The 24768-nt window shown below is 38.1% G+C and overlaps 1 protein-coding gene and 1 long non-coding RNA gene across 5 annotated transcripts in view; one reads left to right on the top strand and one right to left on the bottom strand.

The window, feature by feature from the left end:
• EIF3E (eukaryotic translation initiation factor 3 subunit E) overlaps positions 1–280 on the bottom strand; it is a 41975-nt gene extending 41695 nt beyond the window's left edge. Inside the window, exon 1 of one of the 2 annotated variants that reach the window (XM_076005076.1) lies at positions 125–280. In XM_076005076.1, the coding sequence (XP_075861191.1) occupies positions 125–214 (90 nt within the window). In that variant the 5' untranslated portion in view covers positions 215–280. The remainder of the gene's footprint in view (positions 1–124) is intronic. The other variant, XM_012786317.3, reaches the window with a different exon arrangement.
• A 92-nt stretch (positions 281–372) lies between these two features.
• LOC105883270 (uncharacterized) overlaps positions 373–24768 on the top strand; it is a 56379-nt gene continuing 31983 nt past the window's right edge. For all 3 annotated transcript variants that reach the window (XR_012920175.1, XR_012920174.1, XR_012920176.1), the window contains exon 1: positions 373–437. This is a non-coding gene — a long non-coding RNA (uncharacterized LOC105883270). The remainder of the gene's footprint in view (positions 438–24768) is intronic.

Below are 24768 nucleotides of genomic sequence, written 5' to 3'. Positions count from 1 at the left end.
TCAGGAACCATGCTCGCGACGGCCTCACCCATGTGCCAGGCCTATCGCAGCAAGCGCCGCATTCCGGCCTTGCCCAACACCTCCCCCGCGCCCACGCCCTCCTCGCGCTCAAAGACCCCCTCACCTCCTTTACGGACAGAAACTCAAGGAGCGGAAAGACCAGGTGCCGATCCAAAAAGTGCGCGATGCGAGTAGTCAAGTCGTACTCCGCCATCTTGCCAAAGAAAAAGAAAGTCTGTGCTCACTAAAACTTTATTGATACCGCCAACAAACAGACAGACCCCTATCGCGCATGCGCAATGATTAAACCGGCCTAGGGAAAGGGGCGGGGTTCAGCCCGGGGCGCACTGAGAACACTGGCGCATGCGCGCGGGTCCTCCCTGCCTCTGGGCGACTCTGGGTTGGGGCGTGAGCTGCAGGCGCAGTTTCTTCGGTTTGTAAGTTTGTCGGTATCTTGTTTATACTGTTGGCCTACGATCTACCAATCAGTGGCCTGTAATCCATTCCATTAGTAAGTATTGAAGGCTCAGAATTGATTGCTGACCCAGGGTCGACAGCATTGCGATGCACGGAAAGACAAGATAATGAGGCCCTGCTTAGGTGGAATATCTGAGCTTTCCTTTGGCATACAATAATCGTTTTGTAAGCATTTGTTAAATTAAAGTGAGGATGGGTTTCTAGACAGAAAACAAGTGAAAAGATTTCAGATCCTAGTAACAGCCATAATTTGGTGGGGTTAGTTGTATTGGGCCTATTTAATTAGGCAAGAGAAAACCGATGGGAATTAGGATGATTAGAGAAAGTTCAGATGGGAATTAAGGTGGTTAGAGAAAACTATGATAGGGTAACAATTTAACTAGAATTGTAGTAAGAGAAAAAGGTGACTAAAATTGGAGCCAGGGTAGAAACATGTCTGTTGGAAGGTGCAGCAAACACGAGAGCCATGAGACAAGAAAAGACTTGGTGTGTTTCAAAACTGAATGTTCTGTATGACTGGAAACTGAAATAAACAGGTTGTGAGAAGGGCCAGGTCATGACTGTAGTACGAAATGTTGATTTTTTTCTTACGTGCTCTGAAGGCTCTTTTGCTAGTTCTCTTGTTTTGGCCTTTTCGTTTTGGAGTTCCTCACGGGCCTTGGACCTCTTCTCCATCTAGACCAATACCCTAAATGATAACATCCAGTCTAATGTGTAATTAGACAATGTACACATTGACAACTGCCAAATTACAGTCGTCGTACTGTCAGTTCCAGACTCATGTGTACCCACATTTCAACATAAGCTTGTCCCAAACCAAACCCACACATAGCTTGCCAAGACCCATTCCATCTGGGTTCTTGTTCTTCACCTCAGTGAATGGCAAATTCATCTGTATGGTTGCTCAGACCCAAAACCTCAGAATCATCCTTGCCTTCTCATTATCTTACACTCTACATCAAATCTATCAACAAACCCTTTAGCTCTAACTTTTAAGGCTCATTCAGATGCAGTCAGTTCACACCACCTCCAAAGTTACATCCCTAGTCTAAACCACCATTATCTCATTTTGATTTTTGGAATAGCCTTTTCACTAATCACCTTGATTCCCCTCTTTTCCTCCTATGCTTTTTTTTCTTTATGTAGCAGCCAGAGTGACTTTTTATTTTCAAAACAAAGTCTCACTCTGTCACCCAAGGTAGAGTGTAGTGGTGAAATCATAGCTCACAGCAACCTCAAACTCCTGGGCTCAGGTGATCCTCCTGCCTCTGCCTCCCTAGTAGCTGGGACAACAGTCATGTGCCACCACACCTGGTTACTTTTTCTATTTTTTGTAGAGAAGGGGCCTCACTATTTTGCTCAAGCTGGTCTTTAACTCCTGGCCTCAAGAAATACTCCTGCCTAGGCTTCCCAAAGTGCTAGGATTATAGGCTTGAGTCACCACGCCCTGCTCAGAGTGACTTTTTTTTAAAAGTCAGATTATACTTAAAACCCTCCAAGCCTTCCTATTTCATTCAGAGTCAAAGACACGGGTATTATAATGACCTAAAAAGTCCTAGATTATCTGTACCCATTACCTGTCTGACCTCATCTCCTAAATCTCCCTCTCTTGCTCACTTGACCCCAGCCACACAGATTTTCTTTCTGTTCCTCAGGTACTCCCATAGTGTTCCCATCTTGGCCTCTTGTATTTGCTTTTCCCTCTACCGAGAATTTCTTAACCCAGTTATCTCCATGGCTCTTTTCCTCTTTCTTTCATGTTTTGCTCAGATGTCATCTGCCTAATGAGACCTTCCCTGATCAGTCTATTTAAAAATGTAATTCACCTGCCTATAAGATTTCTCATCTCCCTTTCCTGCTTTACATTTTCACCATGTTTTACATATTTGTTTATTGTCAGTCTCCCTTGACTATCATATTGTTCTGCAAGACCAGGGGGGTTTTGTCTATTTTTTTATAACTGCTTCTCTAGAGTATAAACAATGCCTAGCATATAGTTGCTACTCAATAAATATGTTGGAATAAGTAAATGAATGAAAGAAGGAAGGTAGGCTTTTACTTTTCAGAGTGATATAAAGATTTTCTCATAATTTGAACTTATTCTGGCTATTGTGTGGCAATAGATTGTGAAGTAGCAGGAGTGAAAGCAGCTGCATCAGTTTGATGTTCTTGAGGGCTGGGTGAGGGCTAATGGTAGTTTGGACAAGCATATAGAGAAGACTCAAGATGTACTTTGGTGGGAGAACTGACAATACTTGCTCTTGGATTGGATGTGATAGATAAAGAAATGTAAAAATCAAGGTGGGGTGGAAAAAGGAAAAATGAGTAAATATCAAAATAATTTCTAGAAATACTTCTCAGCAGTATAAAAGGAACTAGGTATACACACAACAACCTGGATGAATTTCTAGAGAATTATGGTAAGTGAAAAAGTTAATTCCCAAAGGTTACACACTTACTGATTTATATACACACACACACACACACACACACACACATATAAAATATTCTTAAAATGACAAAATTATAAAAATATTGGAGAATGGATTAGTGGTTGCCAGGGGCTAAGGAGGTATGGGGGTGGGAGGGAAGTGAGAGTAACTATAAAAGGCCACAGCAAAGATTCTTGTGGTAATGGAATGTTCAGGATCTTGACTATGTCATTATCCTGGTTGTGCTATTATACTACAGTTTATGTTTTGTTTTCAACAGCTTTATTCACATACCATACAATCCACCCATTTAAAGTGCATAGTTCAGTGGGGTTTTTTAAAAGTATATTCACAGATATGTGCAACCATCAGCACAATTTTAGAACATTTTCATCACTTCAAAAAGAAGTTTGTACCCTTTTGTTATATCATTCCCCTATCCTGCCATTCTCTCTGCTGCGTGCTAAGCAACCACTTTCTGTCTGTATAGATTTCCCTATTTAGGATGCTTATATGAATGGAATCATACAATATGTGGTCTTTTTGTGTCTTTTTCCCCCCTTTGCATAATGATTTCAAGGTTCATCCAAATTGTAGCAATACTGCATTACCTTTTATGGCCAAATGCTATTCTATTGTATCAATATACCACATATTTACACATTAATCTGTTAATAGACATTTGTATAGATTCCACCTTTTGGCAATTAGGAACAATGGTGCTGTGAGCATTGGTGTACAAGTTTTTGTGTGGACATATGTTTTCAGTTTTTTGGGTATATATGTAGGAGTGGAATTGTGGAGTTAGATGGCAACTCTTTGTTTAATCACTTGGGGAACTGCCAGATGGTACTATAGTTTTGCAGGATGTTACCATTGGGAGAAACTGGGTAGAGAGCATTTGGGATCTCCCTGTATTATTTCTTAAAACTGCATGTGAATCTACTATCTCAAAATTTAAACATTTAGTTTAAAAATAATGAATCCTAGACTTTGGGCTTAAGAAACTGAGTGCCTTCTGGTGACCAGTAAACAGGGGGAAAATGGCAGAGGAATATGTTTCCATGCTTAAACTTGTATGGCCTCTAAGACTTAAGAAATGACAGTTGTAATTTAAAGTTTCCTAGAAGTCTGGGGACTAAAGTTGTGATCAAATATGGACAGGAAAAGAGGAAGTTTTTAAAGAGATAAATAGTGAGAACCCAGGCTCCCAGCCGTAAGGTAGGGCATAGGAATGAAGGAAGCAGGTAGCAGTATGGAATTTTGCCAAAAAGGAACAGAGAGCATTCCTGAGAAGCAGAGAGAAATAAGATGCAATTGTATTTGACAAACATTTTGAACTTTTACCATATGCAAGGTACTAAGCTAGGTGTTACTTGGAATATATACTCAAGAACACCTAGTCCCTGGCCACAGGAGCTTCAGTCTAATAAGAGACAATTATTCATTCAATGTAAATTAAATGTTTACAATATGCTAAGCACTGTTGTAGGTCCTGGGAATACAGCAGTAAAGAAAACAAATAACATTCTCTAAAGAAACTTATAACACTCGGTAAGTAGGCTGCAGTAAAAAAAAAAAAAAAAGAAGCTTAAATTACAGAGAAAAAAGACAGCTAAAAACATATTAACAACTATATACTTTACTAGGTGGTGATAGGTCCTGTGAAGAAAAGTAACTCAAGGGAAATGTTAGAGAATGATGAGGAAAAGGTTGCTTATGTATATATATAAAGTAGTTAGAGATGTTCTGTGATAGGTAGAATTTAAAAAGAAGCCTGAAGGATGTGAGAGAGCCTGTGACTGTCTCGAGAAGAAACATTCCAGGTGAAGGAACATTAAGCATAAAGATACTGAAGCAGAAGTGTGCTAGGGATGCTAGAGCTGACTAAATCAGAGTAAGTGTGGTGGAAAATGAGTGCAGAGGGACAGTGGTGGGCTAGATGACATCATGCTTTGTAGGCTCTGGTAAGGACTTTGGTTGTATTCTGAATGAGATGGGAAGCTCTTGCAAGGTTTTGAGCAGAGAAGTTACATAATCAGAGTTATGCTCTTAAAAGGCCACTTTGAGGGTTAGGGGTGCTTGGGCAAGCATATACATAGATCAATTAAGACACTATTGAAATAAATCAGGCAAGAGGTGATGGTGGCTTAGACCAAAGTGGTAGCAGTAAAAGTGTGTGAACGTAACAAATTCTGAATGTATTTTGAGTCCAGGGCTAGCAAAATTTGCCAATGGATTGGATGAGAAGAGGGGTCAAAGATAATTCTAAGATCTAAAACTGCTGAGAGGCCATTTAGTAAGATGAGAAAGAGTATGATAGATGCAAGTGTTAGGGAAGAGGGAAATCAAGAGTTTAGTTTTGGACATTATGTTTGGGATGCCTATTTGACATCCAAGTAGAGTATCTAGAATCAGGGGAAATGTCAGAGCTGGAGATAGAAAATTAGATCTTGTTAACGTCTTGATGAAATTGAAAAAACCATGGAGCTGGATGAAATCTGAGAGTGTTTGGAAAAAAGATGAGGAGGGCTAAATCTTACGTACTTCAGCTTGTATAGGGTGAGCAATTCAGATCAAATGAGGAAGCTAGAGAAGGACTGGTCAGTAAGTAGAAGAGAGAAGAGGAGGAGGAAGAGCAAGTGGTGTCCTAGGAGCCAGAGGAGGAGAGTAGTCTAAGCAGCAAGGAGCAATTGGGTATGTCGAATGGTGCTGTCAGTTCAAGCTGACAACTAAGTAGTGCCTATTCACTTTTGAAAATATCCAAGTTGGGCCTTAGGTACTGTAGGGAAAAAAGAAAATATGTAGATTATTAATGACCTTGACAAAAACACTTTCAGTAAGCCATGGATGAAAGTCTATTTGTAGTGAGCTCAAAAGATGGGAGGAGAAGAATTGAGAACATATGTAAACAGATCTTTTGAGGAATTTTATTAGAAAAGGAAGCAGAGAAATGGAGGGATGGATGTGGGATATACAGAGCACACTTTAAAAGAATGGGTATACTGATAGACACAATGCAATATTTATATAAATAACTGTGATGGAAGAATAGAGTATTATGAGAAGCTGTATGGAATATGGAAAGAACATATGAAGTACCAATCAGACTGGTCCCAAACAGATTGATTATCAATGGAGATAGAGAAGACAGAGAAAACTTAGTGGAGTGGGTGTCTTTTGTATTGAGACTGCTAACTTTTACAGATATGGAAGAGATATGGACAGATGTGGAAGAGAACACTGTAGGTGGTTCAGGAACAACTTGAACATTGTAGAGGCACAGAAACAGGAAAATTAAATACTCGTGAAGGACAACTTGGGAAGTTAGCCGAAGATTGGAATCTATAGGAGAGGGTATGCTGGAAAAGAAAGACCAGGGCCAAGTAGTGTAAGACCTCACTTAATGTTTTGGATAGATTCTTGGAAACTGCAACTTTAAACACAATGAATTACGGCAGGTCCTCAAATAACATCATTTCATTCAAGGTTGTTTCCTTATAACAATGAGGGAAAAAATGGTGTCATTTGTTTCGCTTAAAGTCAAAGTTTCCAAGAACCTATTAACAACGTTAAGTGAGGATTTACTGTAGTAGAAAACTAATGTGAGGAATATGAAATTCATCTTAGGTCATAAGGAGTCCTAAAGTATTTTTGAGTATGAGAGTGAATAATCCTGTATTTCAGGAAGGTAATTCTGACAGTTGTGTGCACAGTGGATTCGATGGGCAAAATGAAGCCAGGCTGTGGAAAGTTTTCAAAACCAGACTGGGAAAATTGAATCTGATCAGATATGCACAGGGAGCCACTCATTAAGTTCTTAAATAATAATAATAATAATAATAATAAAAGACATGAAGATAGTGGTATTTTGTCCTTTAAAATTAAACTGGAAGTGATTTACAGGATGGATTAAAGTGGTGACAGATTGGAAACTCTGCTGATTTGCCTGGCTTTTCCCCTGGAATTTTCCTTGCTGGTTTGTAAAATATCTTGTTTCTTTTTATAAGAGAGATTTAGCCCCAAATATGGAAAATCTGACTTTCTTGCTTTTGTCTCTTCCTAGTGTTTTAGTTAAAAAGAGATATTACAGAGAAAGTACCAGCAAGGCCTCACCAGATAGTGTCTAAGTGGTATCAAGTGTAGACTTTTATTCTCATATGTTTACCAGACATTTATTGAACGCTTTCCATTTGCTGATCACCATGTCAAGCTCTGGGGAAACAAAGGAAACCAATCCCATTCCACAAAGAGTTTAGGATTTAGTCGGGGTGGCAGGCATGTAAAATTTAAACTAACTGTGTCACCATGTGAGAGGGTCCATGCACAGAGTGCTCCCAGGATCCAGGGGAGGAAGTAACTTGCTGCCAGAGAAAATTAAGGCAAGAGGAAGGTAAAATTTGACTACCTTTACCTGAATAGATAGATGTTCAGCTGGCTAAAGAAAGAGGTAAGAGTGTAAGAGAGAAAGGCAGGCACACAGGTATGGCCTTGAGAAAAAGCCTAGTGTGTTGGAGACAGAGGTCTTTGTGCCTTAAGGGTAGTATGTGATATGTTGAGTGGAAGGACATGAGTCTGCCTTGAGAAGCGAGGGCTGAGTGTGGCTATGCTGAAGAGTTTGAATTTTATCCTGCAGGCCAGTGATTCTTTTTTTGAGATAGTATGTTACCCTGTCACCCAGGCTGGAGTATAGTGATACAATCATAGCTCACTGCAGCCTCAAACTCCTGGCCTTAAACGCTCCATCCTCCTACCTCAGCCTCCTAAAGTGCTGGGATTATAGGTGTAAGCCACCACCGCCCATGTCCAGGCCATTCATTCTTAACATTGTTTTCCTAGTGACTCTTTTAACATTTCCCTTTGCCACACCCCTTTTGTCTCTCTTGTTCAAGCTCTCAATATCTCTCACACGGTCTAAGTACTGTAATAGTCTTCCAAAGGGTCTTCCTGCCCCTGATCTTGCACCTGACCACACTGCTATCTGGGTGATCTAAATCAGGTCTAACCCTGTTATGGGCTGAATTACGTTCTCTCCAAATTCATATGTTGAAGTCCTAACTTCCAGTAGCTCAGAATATGACTGTATTTGAAAAGAGAGTCTTTAAAGAGGTAATTAAATTAAAATGTAGTTATTAGTGTGAACCCTAATCCAATATAACTGATGTCCTAATAAGAAGAGGAGCTTTGGCACAGATATGTATAAAGGAAAGACCGTGTGAACACACAGGGACAAGACAGATATCTATCAGCAAAGGACAGAGGCCTCAGAAGAAACAAGCCTGTCAACTCTTTGATCTTGGACTTCCAGTCTCCAAAATTGTGAAACAATAAATTTCTGTTGTTTAAGCTACCCAATCTGTGGTGCTTTGTTATGGCAGCCCTAGCAAAATAAAATACTCTGTCACTTCCTATTGTGTCTAAAGTCAAAATTTCTTAATTCATTATATAAAGTTCTTTGGGATCTTATCTCTCCAGAGCCCTATACCCCTTCTACAGTAAGCTCTGCTCAAATAAGCCACCTAGTTTGTTGCCTCTTCAATAAGGCTTCTTCAGTCTAAAATGCCCCTTTGCCCCTTCTCAACCTGTTGACCAAGTCTTTATATTTTAAAATTCCAGTGATGCATAATCTTTCCTATTTTGTATGTCCCATTAGCAAAACATATCTGAAGTAATCACTCTTCTTCTGCTCCTCTCTGCTGGCAACAAACTTTTATCTCAGAGCCTATAACATTTTAGTCTACCGTTTTTTGTCATTTCCTCTCTCCTAGACTGTAAACATCTTGATAACAAGAACTATGAATATCTGTTGTTATAGTTCCAATTTCTGTCTTAGTACCTGACATATAACAAGTACTCAGTAAATGCTATATAGATGAATGAATGCCCACAGAACCTAGATATCTATAATTACATGTTCTTAAAAGAAATTGATCTGTATTTTGGAATAGTCTAATGAATAACTATCACTACTGTGGTGGACACATTTTTAGTAGTCAGAATGCTCATGTCTGCTGATTCAGTTGCTCTGTTAGATATTTCTAAACAACAAGCTAACACTTTCAATCCAGCTACCCTTTTTATATACTATATGCCTATTACATTTCAGTATGTCTGCCTTTCATTACATTTCTAACTCATTAGTCAACACATGTTTTTTTCATCCCTATTCTGTGCCAGACACAGTACTAGATTCTGAGGGTAAAATAATGGCTAAAATACTATTCCTATGTAAAGGCACTCACAGCTAGGCAGAAGAGACAGATATATAAACCAACAATCATGCTGCAGTGTGATAAGTACAATGATAGAGATATGCCTAAGGTATTAGCAGTGGTTTAATTAGATTGTAAATATAGACACATCTGACATCTAGGTGTTTTCTAAGTCTCTCCCCCTCAGATAATTGTTGTTTTTTAGTGTGTGTATCTTCAGAAGATGACTTTTTCCTGACCTTATCCCCTTGCTCTGGAGGCACCTTATTGGAACTCCCTATGTGCTGATTACACCTAATGCCTGTGTGAGAATTTCCAGAAGCCTCAGTCCTGCTGTCATCCTCATTAAAGAATCACACACAGAGAAGGCGCCTTTGGAGAACTTTAATCCCCTTCTTTCTTCACTTACCACCTCATATAAAGCTAAGATTGACAGCTAATTCTACGCTAGTTCCAAGGCCTTCTGATATGTGAAGTGAAGGATATTGGGGAAAGGGAACCGTCACTGTTCTTTCTCATCTGTCCCCAGCACTAGGACCTGGAATGTGGCTGTGCCATTCTTTGGGGGAAAGTAGCAATTCTGAGTAATTGGGAGTATCTCCGAGGAATCTGAAAGAATTGGGATGGATCTAGAAGAGCTGACAAGCTAATATAAACCACCAGCCAGTTCAGAACATAATTAAAATACCTATGTATCTGTTTAAATACTTCTAATTCAGTGTGTCTCTTATAGCATATTCTGTGTCTGTGTTATCTGTCTTTAAAAATTCCTGTAGTGCGAGTAAGCACTCTGCCAGATCACCAAACCAACGTGGTTGGTTCACGTACTTACCGATAGAAATACAGTGATACTGAAATGCAGTATAGCTTTCTAATAATGACACTTACCAAGTGGGCAGGTTCTCTTGGGTGATAACCAGCTTCAATTATCTAGCCAAAAATCTCATTTAGCATTTATTTGACAAATTTAGTGTTTAAAATATGGGCTCTTTAAGAAAGTAATTTTAAAATAAATTTTCCGGGTTAGTTTAAGTTATATATCTCAAGCCAATGCTGGGATCAAGTGGCTATGATACTTCTGATCTAGCCAAAAAATAAAAACTAAATGTTGAGATGATGTAGGGAGCCAGGCAGAATATTCAGCCTGGAACCCAAACAGGAAAACAGGGTTTTCCAGGGACTCCAGAGGCCCAAGGCAGAAGAATTAACTTTATATACACTGTTCATAATTGTGGTATACCCTTTGTCATGTTGTATTTACTTATCTATTTACCCATCTTTTCCTTCCACTAAACTATTATTGAGTTCTGCAAGGTCAAGAATGAGGTATATTTATATCTACACCCCATGTACCTTTTGGAAGAAATAAAGAAAAGGGAAAGGAGGCCTGTACATAGCTCCAAAGAGGAATATCAGCTAGGATTCATGGGAAGGTGCTTGAATGTTTTAACATTATATCAAACTAACCTGGTGATGTGAGACTATGTATATGGTAAGAGAAAGCTCTCAGAATGGCTACCCATAGTTTGTCATCACCTTGCTTATTTCCTTCCCAGTACTTATCACAGTCTATAATGTTCTTGTTTATTCTGTTACTGGATTGCATCCTCCTTCGAAAGGCAGGAACCTAATCTGTGGTCTTGTTCATTACTGCTCAATAAGTATTTGCTGAATGGCTCTCTGAATGAATTAATATGTGTTTAAGTCAAATGAATATAAGTTTGTGTCCTGAAATTTTCTTTAAAGCATACTCATATACCAAGATACAGTGGGCAGAGGGGAAGTAGAAGTATTCAAAAGGAAAGAACAAGGTAAATGCCTTGAATCCTGGTGTTTGATCCCTGAAAGGAAGATCTCCCCTTCTCACTCTTCTAAGTGACAATGGAAATTAACCCCCCATGCCAGTGGAGGAAGGGAGTCTGGTTAGTGGTATTCTTATCTTTTAAGGCTTCTCTGAGCCCTGGAGGTAGAGGATGAAGCTGCTGTCACAAGAAGCTAAACACCATGTATTTAACAGAAGTATTCTGTACCTGCAGTGAGACAAGGGCTAAGTGAGGCCACTGAGATATCTACAAGGAAGGCTGTAAGGCAGCAACAGTACAGAGCAGAGCTCTCTCAGTGTGTAGCTGCTGGAAAAGATGTGTCTACAGTTCTAGCTTCACTAATGGTCTTTATCTTTTCATTTCTTTTTGATTTTTAATGTATTTTTAAAATTTTTAAATTTTTTTCTTTTTCATTTCCCATTTATTTAAAGGTATTATCTGTTATTTTGTTCTGAAACTCCTTTTAGTTTCATCTTTGTTTCTGAAATAATTTTTTTCCTTGTATTTCTTTTTTTAACCTCTCCTTTGTTTCTGAAAGAGATTTCTTTTTATCTAATTCTTTCTAGTATTGTGACTTTAATGCTGAGCTTTTGTAATTGTGAGTTATGCTGTTCTTCCACATCTTGAAACATTTTCATAATGTTTTTAGGCTTGTTTTAAAATGGCAGGTTATACTTTTGAGCTGTTTCGTAGGCGTATCTTCTCAGCCTGCTTTCATTATCTATAGAGATGTTAGTTTGCTCCTTATTCTTTTTTCTTATAATCACTTTATGTATGGGACTTTTCCTCCATACTCTCCTGGAGATCATTTCTATGGGAAATTAGTTTTTCCTGGGTTTTTACAATGAGGCAGAGTGGAAGAAATTTTTTTTGACTTTAACAAGCTCCCCCTTCTGTTGTTTTTGTGTAGTGGTCAAAACCTCTGTGGCTCGCTTTCTGGGATTCTCTGACCCTGTCCCATTCCCACTGGACTTTTGGTTTCTTTTGTCCCATTTGTCCCGGTGCTGCTGAGATGCTTGCAGCAGATTTTTTCTCAGTGTGGGACCAGGTCCCAGATTGGAGCAGAGGTGAGTCATAAGTTTTGGGATGACAGGGGGGCTCGACTGCTCTGGTCCCTGTAGTCTTGCTCCAGTCCTAGCAGGAGTGCTGCCCTGGCCAGAGCAAACAAAGCACCCCCTCCCACAAGGGTTGCACTGCCAGGTGCTTAGCACTGAGCAGTGGTCTGCAAGCCCATGGCAGCACAGTGCACCTGTCTGCAGCTGCTCTCACCTGCTGTCGGCAATCTCAGGGCCAGCTCTTCCTCCCACATAGACCCTGACAACCTGTGACAGGGGTTTCCCCCATTGGCTGGTATTTTGGGTTCCCCTAGCTTTACTGTAAATATCACCCAGGTATTTTGGCTTTGTCATCTATTAATAGTTGGTATATGTGTGTATGTAGGAATTCAGAGATTGGCAACCTAGACTGCTGCCATCTCCCTCAAATCCCCATCAACTGCTTTTAAAGCTGGGACAAACCTGGGAATGAGCATTTATGACCTTCCCAGACAGGCTCTTGGAATTAAAGAGTCATCCTAAATACCTATCAAATGTATTGTCCCTATATCCCTACCACCACCCCCATTCAGCCACTTATGTCTTTCCTAACCAGTTCTGCTGTGTTCAGCTTTACCCTCAACCTGCACGCATGGTTTAAATAATCTTTCCAATATACAAATATGACCACATCATTCATATTCCTACCAAATAAATCCTAACCTCTTGGCAGGGTATGTAAGACCCGCCATGACCGGGGCCTTTCTCTGTCTTTGCTCTGACCTCCTGTCACTTAGCCTTCAAGCTCTGTGTATTAATTGTACTGGACTGCATGTGATCATGCACATACATGACATCCTTTCAAGCCTTAGTGCTTTTGTGCATCTTATTGCATCTGCCTGGAATGCCTTTCCAACCTTTCTTCTTCTTGCTAATTCTTATCACACTTTCCAGACTTAACTCCCCTTCTCTGAGTTCCCACAACATCTTGTACTTATCTTTATATTGTCATTTATCAGGTAAGATACATATGGTTTGCTTATGATATGCTAAAGTATCCATCTGCACCTGACAGTAAGCTAGAAACCATATCTTATTTGCCTTTGTGTCACCAGCATCAAGCACAATGCCTTGCACATACTTAATATTAACATCTTCACTATTTCTTGCTTCTACTTGTCCTTGCTGAGTTATTTTACCTCTCTTGGTACTTCAGCTATGCCGTATTTTATTTACTGCCATTATATATTAAAAGAAAAAATGTCAATGCTGATGACTCCCAAATTTCTCCCTCAGACATAGACACCTCTACTGAACTCCTTTATACAACTTCATTTATAGTGATATGATAAATTATCTCAACTTAGATCATTTATTCAACTATAGTAATGATAGTAATAAATGGTCTTGGTTGACTTCTTGGGTGACATCTGTACTTGCATGTTTCCCAGGAATCTAAAATCAAGATCCAGCCCTCCACTCATGTTCCCTTTCTTGATCAATGAATGGCACCCTGTTTATCATTTCAGAAAGTAGAAGTCATGCTAACTCATCCTATTTTTTATTTTATTTTTTTAGGGATGGGGTCTTACTCTGTTGCCCTGGCTGGAATACAGTGGTTTGATCATAGCTCACTGCAACTTCAAACTCCTGGCCTCCAGCGATCCTCCCATCTCAGCCTCCCAAAGTGCTGGGATTACAGTCCTGAGCCATCCCACCCATCCTCATTCTGTTTTTCAAATTCCCAAACATGAGTCTTGTTGATTCCACCTTCCAAGCTTATCTCAGATTCATCCTTTTCTTTCCTTTTCCACTGTCACTGCACCAGTTGAAGCTGTATCATCTCTCAGCTGAAGCCATTGAAAATAGATTCCTAACTATATTCCTGTATCTACTCTTGACTTTCTCTAATCTATTTTACACATGACAGACAAAATTACCCTTTGAAAATGAAAACTTGATTATATTATCTTGTGCTTAAAACCAATCAATGGCTTTTTGTTGTTCTTAGCGTGAAGCCTGAAAATCCTTAAATTGGCCTGTAAATTCTGTTCTTCCTCCTGTTCACTGGCTTCTTTTAAGTTCCTCAAATTCAACCAGCTCCTTCCCATCACCTAGTTATGCTGTTTCCTCTGCCTAGATGCTCCTTCCCATTCTCCTTCTCCCTTACTGGGCCAAACTCATACTCTAGCTTTAAAATGGTAAAGATTTCTCTGATTTTCTTTATAGTTATATTATTAGTTTAGTTTTACTTGCTTTTAAACTTTACGTAAATGAACTTATACTGTATGCATCTTTTTGTGACTTAAAATTTATGTTCAGCATTATGCTTAAAGGATTTATACATGTTGCTGAGTATATAGTTTATTCATTTTCATTGCTCTGTAATTTTACACATTTATGTAAAAGCTATCTTAGAGTTGAAGAACTGTAAGGTTTCCAGTTTGGAGCTATAATGAACTACAAATGATGCTCCTATGGATCTTCTTTTGTAAATATATCCTGGTTTACCTGTGGAACCATCTCTTCAGGTATATATCTATAAATTTTGACAGTTAACGCCAAACTGTTTTCTAAAGTGGGCATTCAAGATTACACTCCTACCAGGAGTATATTGTTGCTACACATCCTGCTACACATGACATCCATGCTACATAGGACACTTTGTAATTCATGCCAATCTGATGGAAGTATATTTTGCCTATATTTTTTATTATAAATTGATGTTTTATCTGATGACTAAATTGGGAAGAAGAAAAATAAATAAATAAATTGAAGTTTTATAAAATAATGATATGGCAGTATGTGGTCAATTATTTCCAAAGATGGTCACTTCAATTCCTCCTATCCTAATGCCCTTCTGCAATGTGACTTTATAGCTTCTCCATTAAAAAGTGGAGTCTGTTTCCCTTCTCCCTAAATAGGGACTGGCCCTAAGACATGCTTTTAAGTCTAGCGCTAGGTCTTAAGATGCCTGGAAGCTTTTACTTTTGCTCTCTTGGGATTTGGTCACCATGTGAATAAGTTCAAGCTAGACTACTAAATAATGAGAGACTATGTAGAAAGAGAGAGGCCAAGTCAGCCCCAGCTATTCCAGCCATCCCAGCTAAGGTGCCAGATACATGAGTGAAGCCGTCTTAGACGTTCCAGCCTCAGTTGAGCTTTCAGCTGAATGCAGCTGCATGAGTGACGCCAGTCAATACTATGCAGAGAAAATATACATGCCTGTTATTTTCCCTAAAATGTTTATGATAAATTACAATACAGTCATAAGCTAGAACACTATATAGACAAAACTACATTGAAAGGATTTTTAATGACATTGAAGAATGCTAAAGAACAATATCAGGTGGTAATGGACATATATATAAAATATATATATATATATATATATATATATACACACATTGATTTTATTCCTGACTTGTTAAAAATGTACATAGAAAAAGACTTGAGAAAAATAAACATATTAATTATTTGGTGATTTCAATTTGATTTTTCCCATTCTTTGAAAGTTTTCTACAGAGCATATATTATATAAAAAGAGAAAAGAAGCTAATGTTTTTTTGGAGTATAGTCATGCACTAGTGGTCCCACAAGATTACAATAACCTATCATTATTGTACTTTTTCTATATTTAGATATGTTTAGATACACAAACACTTAACCATTGTGTTACAGTTGCCCACATTTTTCAGTATAGTAACATGCTTTATAGGTTTGTAGCCTAGGAGCAGTAGGCTATACCATATAACCGAGCAGTGTAGTAGGCTATACTAAGGCTATACTATCTAAATTGTGTGAGTACACTATAATGTTCGCACTATGATGAAATCATCTACGGATGCATTTCTCAGAGCATATCCTTATTATCCCCTTCATTAAGTGATGCATGATTACAGTAGAAAATCTGCAGTCAAATTTGACATGCTCTGACAGAAAATGCCCCTACTGTTGAAGTCATATAGGCTGTGGCACTTGACTTCCCCTGGTGGCAGTCAGTTCAAATTTCAGGAAGATACCGGAAGGCTTGGGGGATCCCAGATTTTTGAAATTTGAACAACATAGAGTTTCTAATTCTTAATTTTTCAAAATTCATAAGAAAAAACCCACTATTTTACTGTTGGAATTATTTGATAAAGGAAAAAGGGCATTTCAAAGTCCCAAAAGTAGGAAGAACATAGTATCAAAATAAAGGACAATCCTTTAAATACATTTAATTTTATGAATAACTCATTATGGTCTTAATTTTCATTTTGCCATGGATTGGTGGAAACTTCGTTTAAGAGACTAGTTTAGTTCAAAGAAAGGAAAAAAAATACTGGCCGGGCGTAGTGGCTCCCACCTGTAATCCTAGCACTCTGGGAGGCCAAGGCGAGAGGATAGCTTGAGCTCAGGAGTTCAAGACTAGCCTGAGCAAAAGTGAGACCCCATCTGTACTAAAAGTAGAAAAAATTAGCTAAGCGTTGTGGGCCGCACCTGTAGTCCTAGCTACTCGGGAGGCTGAGGCAGGAGGATCCCTTGAGCCCAGGAGTTTGAGGTTGCCGTGAGCTAGGGTGATGCCATGGCACTCACCCGGCCAACAGAGAAGAAAAAAGAAAATACTAAAACTTAAAATTACACAGGGACTGCAAGTGTCATACATGAGGGCTGTCCGGAAAGTATCCAGCCATGTAACCATTCTTGTTATATTAAAAGTGGCTGGATACTTTCTGGACAACCCTTGTATATCATTGCTTAGTAAGAAAGTGCCAAGGTTTCCTATGAAATGTATCTGTAAAGTGGAGAGTAATGCAATTTCTAGAGCCATGAGTTAAGTTAGGCTTCTTTCTACAGCGGAGTTTCTCCAAGTGGAAGTGCTTATTAAATAATCAGTCTCAGGGATCATAACCCAACCTACTGACATTGAATCTCTGAGAGTGTGGCCTAGGAATCTATAGTTTTAACAACATCCTCAGGAGAGTCTTATATAGCTAAACTTGAAGGAAACATGGTCATAGAGGGGTTCTCTCTCTTTTTTTTTTTTTTTTGAGACATAGTCTCGCTCTGTTGCCCAGGCTAGAGTGCCCTGGCACCAGCCTACCTCGCAGCAACCTCAAACTCCTGGGCTCAAGCAATCCTGCTGCCTCAGCCTCCTGAGTAGCTGGGACTACTGGCATGTGCCACCATGCCCAGCCAATTTTTTCTATATATTTTTAGTTGTCCAGCTAATTTCTTTCTATTTTAAGTAGAGATGGGGTCTTGCTCTTGCTCAGGCTGGTCTCAAACTCCTGAGTCAACCATCCACCCACCTCAGCCTCCCAGAGTGCTAGGATTACAGGTGTGAGCCACCACACCTGGCCAGGGATTCTCTATCTTAATCTTGCTGATGGTTGCATGGCTGAAACATATGTAAGGATCCATCAAGATGCACACATAACTTGTATACTTTATGTAAGTTACACCTCATTGAAAAGTAACAAGAAACAAAAAATACTAGGAATTATATAATGCTTTAGCAAAGTGAGTAAATTTATTATTTAGTAAATTTAAATTCACTGTAATAGCCATAATTTATATATTTCTGTTATACTGAAGCAAATTGGTTTGCATTTTTATTGAGACTTGAACACTCGTCATTTTAGGAATAATCATTTATATACTTTTTGTTAAAAGTGTCTTTTTTTTTAGTGAAAAAATAATTCTAGTTTATAGCTGAATTGTTTGGCTACTGTTTTTCTTTGATATAGATACAATTCATTATTTTAGATTTTTAAACTTGCATATTTCCTTAGAAGGTTGATGTTTCAAGTAAATGGTAGTTTTATCACCTTGTAGTCTTTGTTTTGTGAATATGAAGAAATGAAAACTTCTGAAGAAGAGAGGAAAGGAAGGAGGGAGAAAAGAAGGAAGAAAGAAAGAAAAGAAAAAAAAAGAAGGAAACAATATGGAAGAAACCATTGCCCTAAGGACCAACTATTTCTTCCTATCCTCTCGAAATAAATTTCCTCACAGCTTAAGACATTTCTCATTTTGACCCTTAGTTACATCTCTAGCTATTTATTCTTTGATTCCCCTCCAGAACAGCCTTCTTAACTGCATTATAGCTATACAAATGCAAACTTAACATTTTAACATATTTTTTTATTGTTTCTAATAGCTTGTCTTTATAAGCTTTATTGTGTTTTTTTTTTAAATATATGACTGGTTTTGTATTTTAAAAAAATGGAGAGGGACTCACTGTAAAAGGCAGAGCACCTTTAAGAATTTGTGGCCTCTCATTTTGATCCCTGATTTATCACACACCTTCACAATTTTACTAGTGTCAGAAGGAGGCCTGTTTTCTCTTGGAATGCTACATTCTTTGGGGATGAAGTGTTCAGAGTCTTTAACACTGTAGTGGAGTGTCTCTTGAGTATTTAGCATCTGGATACAGTCGTCATCACAGTAATGAGAGATAGAGCAGGCCAGAGCTGACCCCATCCAGGGAAAAACCAGGATCAACACCAAAGCTACCATGGCTCTTTCCAGTGTTGCAAAAATAATGGGTCAGTAAGGCATCTGTATGAAATGCTTCTGCAGCCCTGCATTTAATTTGTGTTATTGTCGCTGTATGTATATTCCATACGTACAGTTAGGAAATGGCTCTAATAGTTAATGATATTATTATAAAAATTTCATAGGATTATAAGCAATAATTTTTATGACAACAGTTATAGGCTGTTATCAGAAACTCTGTTTTTTCTCATACACATATGATGCTATCTTTCTCTTCTTCCAGTAATAGTGATAACAATATTAGAAATACTTCTGAAATATAATAAATGGTTCTTGTTTGCTCAAATATGATTGCCTCAGTATCGACAAGAGAGACAAACTTCTAAGCTAGATGGAACATCTGACTTATTTTTCGTGCATAAAAAACTTTTATTGGTTTTATTATAAAAATCATAATGTATGTAATACAAAAATAAGCTGAGAAGAAAATAATTAACATCTCTGGTAGGACAGCCACTTAGACATAATCTCTGTTAACATGTGCAGATGCTCCTCAACTTACAGTGGGGCTATATCCTGATAAACCCATCATAAGTAAAAAATATCACAAATCAAAAATGTATGTAATACCCCCCAAACATTTTATTTTATTTTTTCCTTTTATTTCATCATATTATGGAGGTACAAATATTGCTGGGGTTGCAAACATTGCCCCTGCCTGCCCTCTCTCCCCTCAGGTGTCCCCCCAAACATTTTAAAGACAAAAAGTCATTAGTTGAACCATTGTAAGTTAGGGACAATCTGTATATGTAGAGATACATCAAGTGAGATTGATAGATCATTGCATTTCTATAGCTCAAGAAACGACTAGACCTTGCTTTGTGAATATTATCTACATAGTACTATTATAAACCTTATTTTATAGAGGAGAAAGCTGAGGAACAGAGTTTAAATAATGTGACCGAGATCACACTCATAACAGGTGACAGAGCGGGGATTTGAGGCGAGGCAGTCTGACTTTGGAATTTGTATTCTTAATCACTTGCTGAAGTTATAAATACTAATATATTTTTCAAATAGCTTTAATGATCTATAATTGACATAATAAACTTCACATTTTTAAAACAGACAATTTGATAAATTTTTAAAACCAGTTTTAAGTATATAGTTCAGTAGTGTTCAGTATATTTATATTGTTGTGTAACTGATCTCCAGAACTTTTCATCTTATGAAAGTGAAACTCTATACCCATTAGGGCAGCGGTCCCCAAACTTTCTGGCACCAGGGACTGGTTTCATGGAAGACAATTTTTCCATGGACTGGAAGTTGGGGTGGGGATGGTTTGGGGATGATTCAAAAATAAAGTGCACATTTATTGTGTACCTTATTTCTATTATTATTATTGTTACATTGTAATATATAATGAAATAATTATATAACTCATCATAATGCAGAATTTAATGCCACCACTAATCTGACAGGAGGCAGAGCTCAGGCTGTGATGCAAGCAATGGGGAGCAGCTATAAATACAGATGAAGCTTCGCTTGCTGGCCCGCAGCTCACATCCTGCTGTGCAGCCAATTCCTAACAGGACACGGACCGACCAGTGCCATCCATGGCCTAGGGACTGGGGGTGTGGGGTGTGGTTTGGGGACCATAGCATTAGACAATGCTCCATTTTTCCATCCTCTCAGCCCCTGGCAACCACATTCTACTTTATGTTGCTGTGAATTTGACAGCTTTGACTACATTAGATAGTGGAGTCATACAGTTATTTGTCTTTTTGTAACTAGCTTATTTCACTTAGCATAATCCTCAAGGTTCATCCATGTCATAAATGTGTCAGAATCTTCTTCCTTTTTAATGGCCGAATAATATTCCATTATGTGTATATATCACAGTTACTTACCCATTCATCTGTTAATGGACAATGGGATTTCTTCCACCTGTTGAATAATGTTGCAATGAACATGAGTGTGCAAATAACTCTTTGGGATCCACCTTTTAATTATTTTGGATATATACCCAGAAAGGGGATTGCTAGATTATATGCTAATTCTATAGTAAATTTTTTGAGGAACTGCCATACTGTTTCCATGGTGGCTGCACTATTTTCCATTACCACAAACAGTACACAAAGGTTCCAATTTCTCCACATCCTTGCCAACACTTATTTTCTGGTTTTTGATAGTAGACATCCAAAAGAATGTGAGGTGATATCTTATTGTAGTTTTGAGCTGCATTTCTCTAATGCAATGTCTAATGATTAGTGATGTTAAGGATCTTTTCATATGCTTATTGGATGTTTTATACCATCTTTGATATATGTGCTGCCAAAGCAAGCACTGTATATCATCTTTGGATAAATATCTATTGAAGCCCTTTGCACATTTTTAAATCAGGTTATTTGTTAAGTTGTAGAAGTTCTTTTTTTTTTTTTTTTTGAGACAGAGTCTTGCTTTGTTGCACAGGCTAGAGTGAGTGCCGTGGCATCAGCCTAGCTCACAGGAACCTCAAACTCCTGGGCTCAAGCAATCCTCCTGCCTCAGCCTCCCAAGTAGCTGGGACTATAGGCATGCACCACCATGCCCGGCTAATTTTTTTTTCTATATATATTAGTTGGCCAATTAATTTCTTTCTATTTATAGTAGAGATGGGGTCTCGCTCTTGCTCAGGCTGGTTTCGAACTCCTGACCTCGAGCAATCCACCCGCCTGGGCCTCCCAGAGTGCTAGGATTACAGGCGTGAGCCACCATGCCCAGCTGAGTTGTAGAAGTTCTTTATGTATCATGGATATTAACCCCTCCAGTGTATTTTTTTTTAACAAACATGAAATTATACTTAATACTTTGCAGGATGTTTTACAAACTACATTTTCATTTTATATATTTTGAATATATTATTTAACATTACTTTTCTATAAGATTTATATTCTCTCATATGATTATAGTATACTTTTTAATGATCCCTCTATTGCAGACATCTTGTTTCATTTTTTGCTATCATAAATAAAACTATATTGATTATATTTATTAATTTTATGATAATATCTGTATGAGTTTTCTGAAGCTGCTGTAACAAAGTACCACAAACTTGATGGGTATAAATAACAAAAAAATTATTTTCTCATAGTTCTGCAGGCTCAAAATCTGAAATCTGGGAGGGCCACACTGATATAGAGACTCAAAGGAAGATAATAGTCCTGGCATTTTCAAGTCAATGACCATTGGCATTTCTTGACTTGTGGCCATATCACTCCAATATCTACCTCTCCATTCATATTGTCTCCTCCTCATCTGTGTAGTCTCCCACTGCCTCAATCTTATAAGGACTGTTGCATTATTTGTGAAGCCCAGCATCCTTTGGTATCACATACACAGACACATACACACGCACCTGTTAGTCCATTGAAATTTTAGGATTGGCTTGTTACCGTAGCTTGGCATAACCTATCCTGGCTAACATACTGTATCATCAGATGAATTAAATAAAATTTATGAGTCCAAGTTTGTTGTTGTTTAATATTTATGGGGTTGCCATCAACTTACCAGATTTGTTTGGCAGACTGAATGAGAATTTTAAGTGAAAATCTTCAGCATTCCATTTGCTGCCTGCTAGGCTGTAGCAAATGGAATCATAGTTAATAGCATGTCCATTATGCATATTATTTTAATTCTTATGACAATCTTATGAAATTGGTATTATTATCATTTCCATTTAATAACTAAGAGAAATGAGGCTTGGAATGATCTTTCTTAGGCAAGTAAATGTGTAATTACAGATTAGTACAATAAGTTATGTGATAGAGGGAAGCACAGGATTCTGAAGGGAACACATGTTGGGGATGGAGGTGGGGTTCAATGAAGCTTCAGGGAGGTGATGAAGCCTGAGCTGAGTCCTGGAAGATGAATGTGAGTTGGTTGGTCTGACTGAGATTGCAAGAGCAGGCTGGGTATTCTAGGCAGAGGGAATTGGCATTAAGCATGCACAAGCCAATTTGGTGTGTTTGGGAACTGTAGTTAGTTTAAGCCCGGATTATGGTTGTAGACTGAGTTCATTTCACAGCAGAGACTGCCTGTTGGGAGTGAGACTACAAAGGACTTGTAACTCCCATCATAGATGCTGAGATACTGAGATACCACCCAAAGTAGAGAAAGGTATAGAAATACCTTTACTCAATTCCTTTTCCTGCTCTCTGATCTCCCACCACATCCTCCCATTGGCAAACCTAGCTGGAAGCCAATTGGCAAGGGTGCCAAGAAAATATAGTCTCAAGAACCAGCTTTCTGCTATATAGAACAGAATGGGAGAAAGGTAAGGAATGGATGAGTACCAATGATCACCCAAGTGTGTCATGGGGGCTCCACATGTGTTTTAACCAGCTCTACCTCCTCTTGATAATCAGGATCCATTTTCTCTGCAAAAATGGTGACTCCTTATCTTTCTGATAGGTTGCTGGACACAAAGAGCCCAGTCAACAGCTGTAGTTTATAGTTCAGTCGAACTCTTGTTACATCCTTGGTAGAAAATTCTTTCTTTGGGAAACTGAATCTCCAGACCCACAAAACCCAGAGTTCTATGCTGCAATAATAAAGAAACCTTAAATGTCAGCGAGGATCAATCGGGGGTATTTAAAAATTTAAAGGCCAGAAAGAGGAGGAAAAGTTAGAAAAGGAGACCAAAAAGGAAGTGGTCAGTTATGAGGAGGGAGCACAGAAGTGTGTAGTGTCTCTGATGTCAAAAGAAAACGTATTTTGAGAAATAGGATTTGATCACTTATTATCAAATGCTGCTCCAGGAAAGGCATGCTAAGTTGAGGGCTGAGGATAGACCAATGGATTCAGCAACAATTAGTGACCTTAAAGAATGTATCTTCAGTGAAGTGGAGGAGATGAAAGCCTGAAATGTGAGGAAAGAAAGTGAAGATGGTGAGTATGGATGCTTTTAAGATGCTTTCTATAAATGGGAAAGAGAGGAAGAGAAGGTAGCTTGAGAGAAAAGACACGAAAGATTTTTTTTAAGGTGGGAGATATTATATAGCATGTTGATGGAAATGACCCAGTAGAGAGGAAATAACTAAGGAAATAAAATTATTTTTTGTCATAGATGCCAAACAAGAAGTTCTCAGTAAATGCTACTCTAATTCTTTTATACTTTTTAAAAACCAGACCTTGATAATTATTACATCACCTGCCCATTTACCTTATTAATTTTTTTATTTCTAGCATGTTTCCAGGTAAGGTTATAAAAATACCCAAAATTTCAGATGTCCATGAATGTCGCTATAAAAGATAAGAAGCAAGAAAGTTTATTGTTTCTTATGACCATGTAAAAATAAAATTACCTACATTGTTTTGGAGGGAAGAGGTTATGTAAGCCTGTCCATAAACCTGAAAATAAACTCGTTATTCCCCCAGAATAATTTAGAAGTATGATAATTTTATTATTTGAGCAGACTTTTGTCAAAAGTCAATACCAGAATGCCCTGTGGACGTGTAGGGCCACAAAACCAAAGAATAAAAATACAAACAATAACAACACACAGAACAAAGAATATGCTCAGTGGAACTGTTGTAGAACATTAAGCACAATTTGGGTGTTCAGATAAAAACTCTTCCTATTTAAAAGTAACCGTGGTGAGTGGTTAACTCATCAGGGTGCCTGGGATTAGACTTATTACTATAGTGAGTCTAGGACAGAAACAAAGGGAAGGTTTGGTGTGTAGTTTTTATTACTTTGAGCAAAAGAGAAAAAAGTGAATCTCTTGTGAAATTGTTCAATTTGTGTGTGAGGCCATGGCTATAACCAATCAGAGTCTTCGTCCAAGCGAAAGATTACAGAGAATTACTGTCAGATGCTGGATTTTTCCTTCCAGAGAAATGACAACCCTATACCTTGAAAATTTCAAAAGCAGTCTTCCAAAACCTCTATAAAATATTAAACTAATATACTTGCAATTTTAGTACAAATCAGGAAATGCAGAAATTATAGTACTCATATTAACTGCGTTCACAGGGCGCACATTGTATGACTTTTATTCCAAAGCAGCCCAGTTTGAGAAGTTAATATTTCTTTAGGGACTGAATACTTGTATTTTCCATCTTCTCTGAATTAAGATTAGAAAATGAAAATGAGGGTTTGCATACTGTATTTAAAATACAATTTCTTAACATTGCCAAGATGTTTGGCTGACCCCTGATTTTCTATTAATATTTAAGGGAAAGTATTAAATAGGAAATCATTTTGAGGCAAATTCAAAGACCATATCATGTACTAGAGATTTTATATATTTTATGTTTATAATGCAATAAT

This window comes from Microcebus murinus, chromosome 7 (assembly GCF_040939455.1).
Source record: "Microcebus murinus isolate Inina chromosome 7, M.murinus_Inina_mat1.0, whole genome shotgun sequence".
Taxonomy (NCBI): Eukaryota; Metazoa; Chordata; class Mammalia; order Primates; family Cheirogaleidae; genus Microcebus; species Microcebus murinus.
This window is presented reverse-complemented; position numbering and strand designations above follow the sequence as displayed.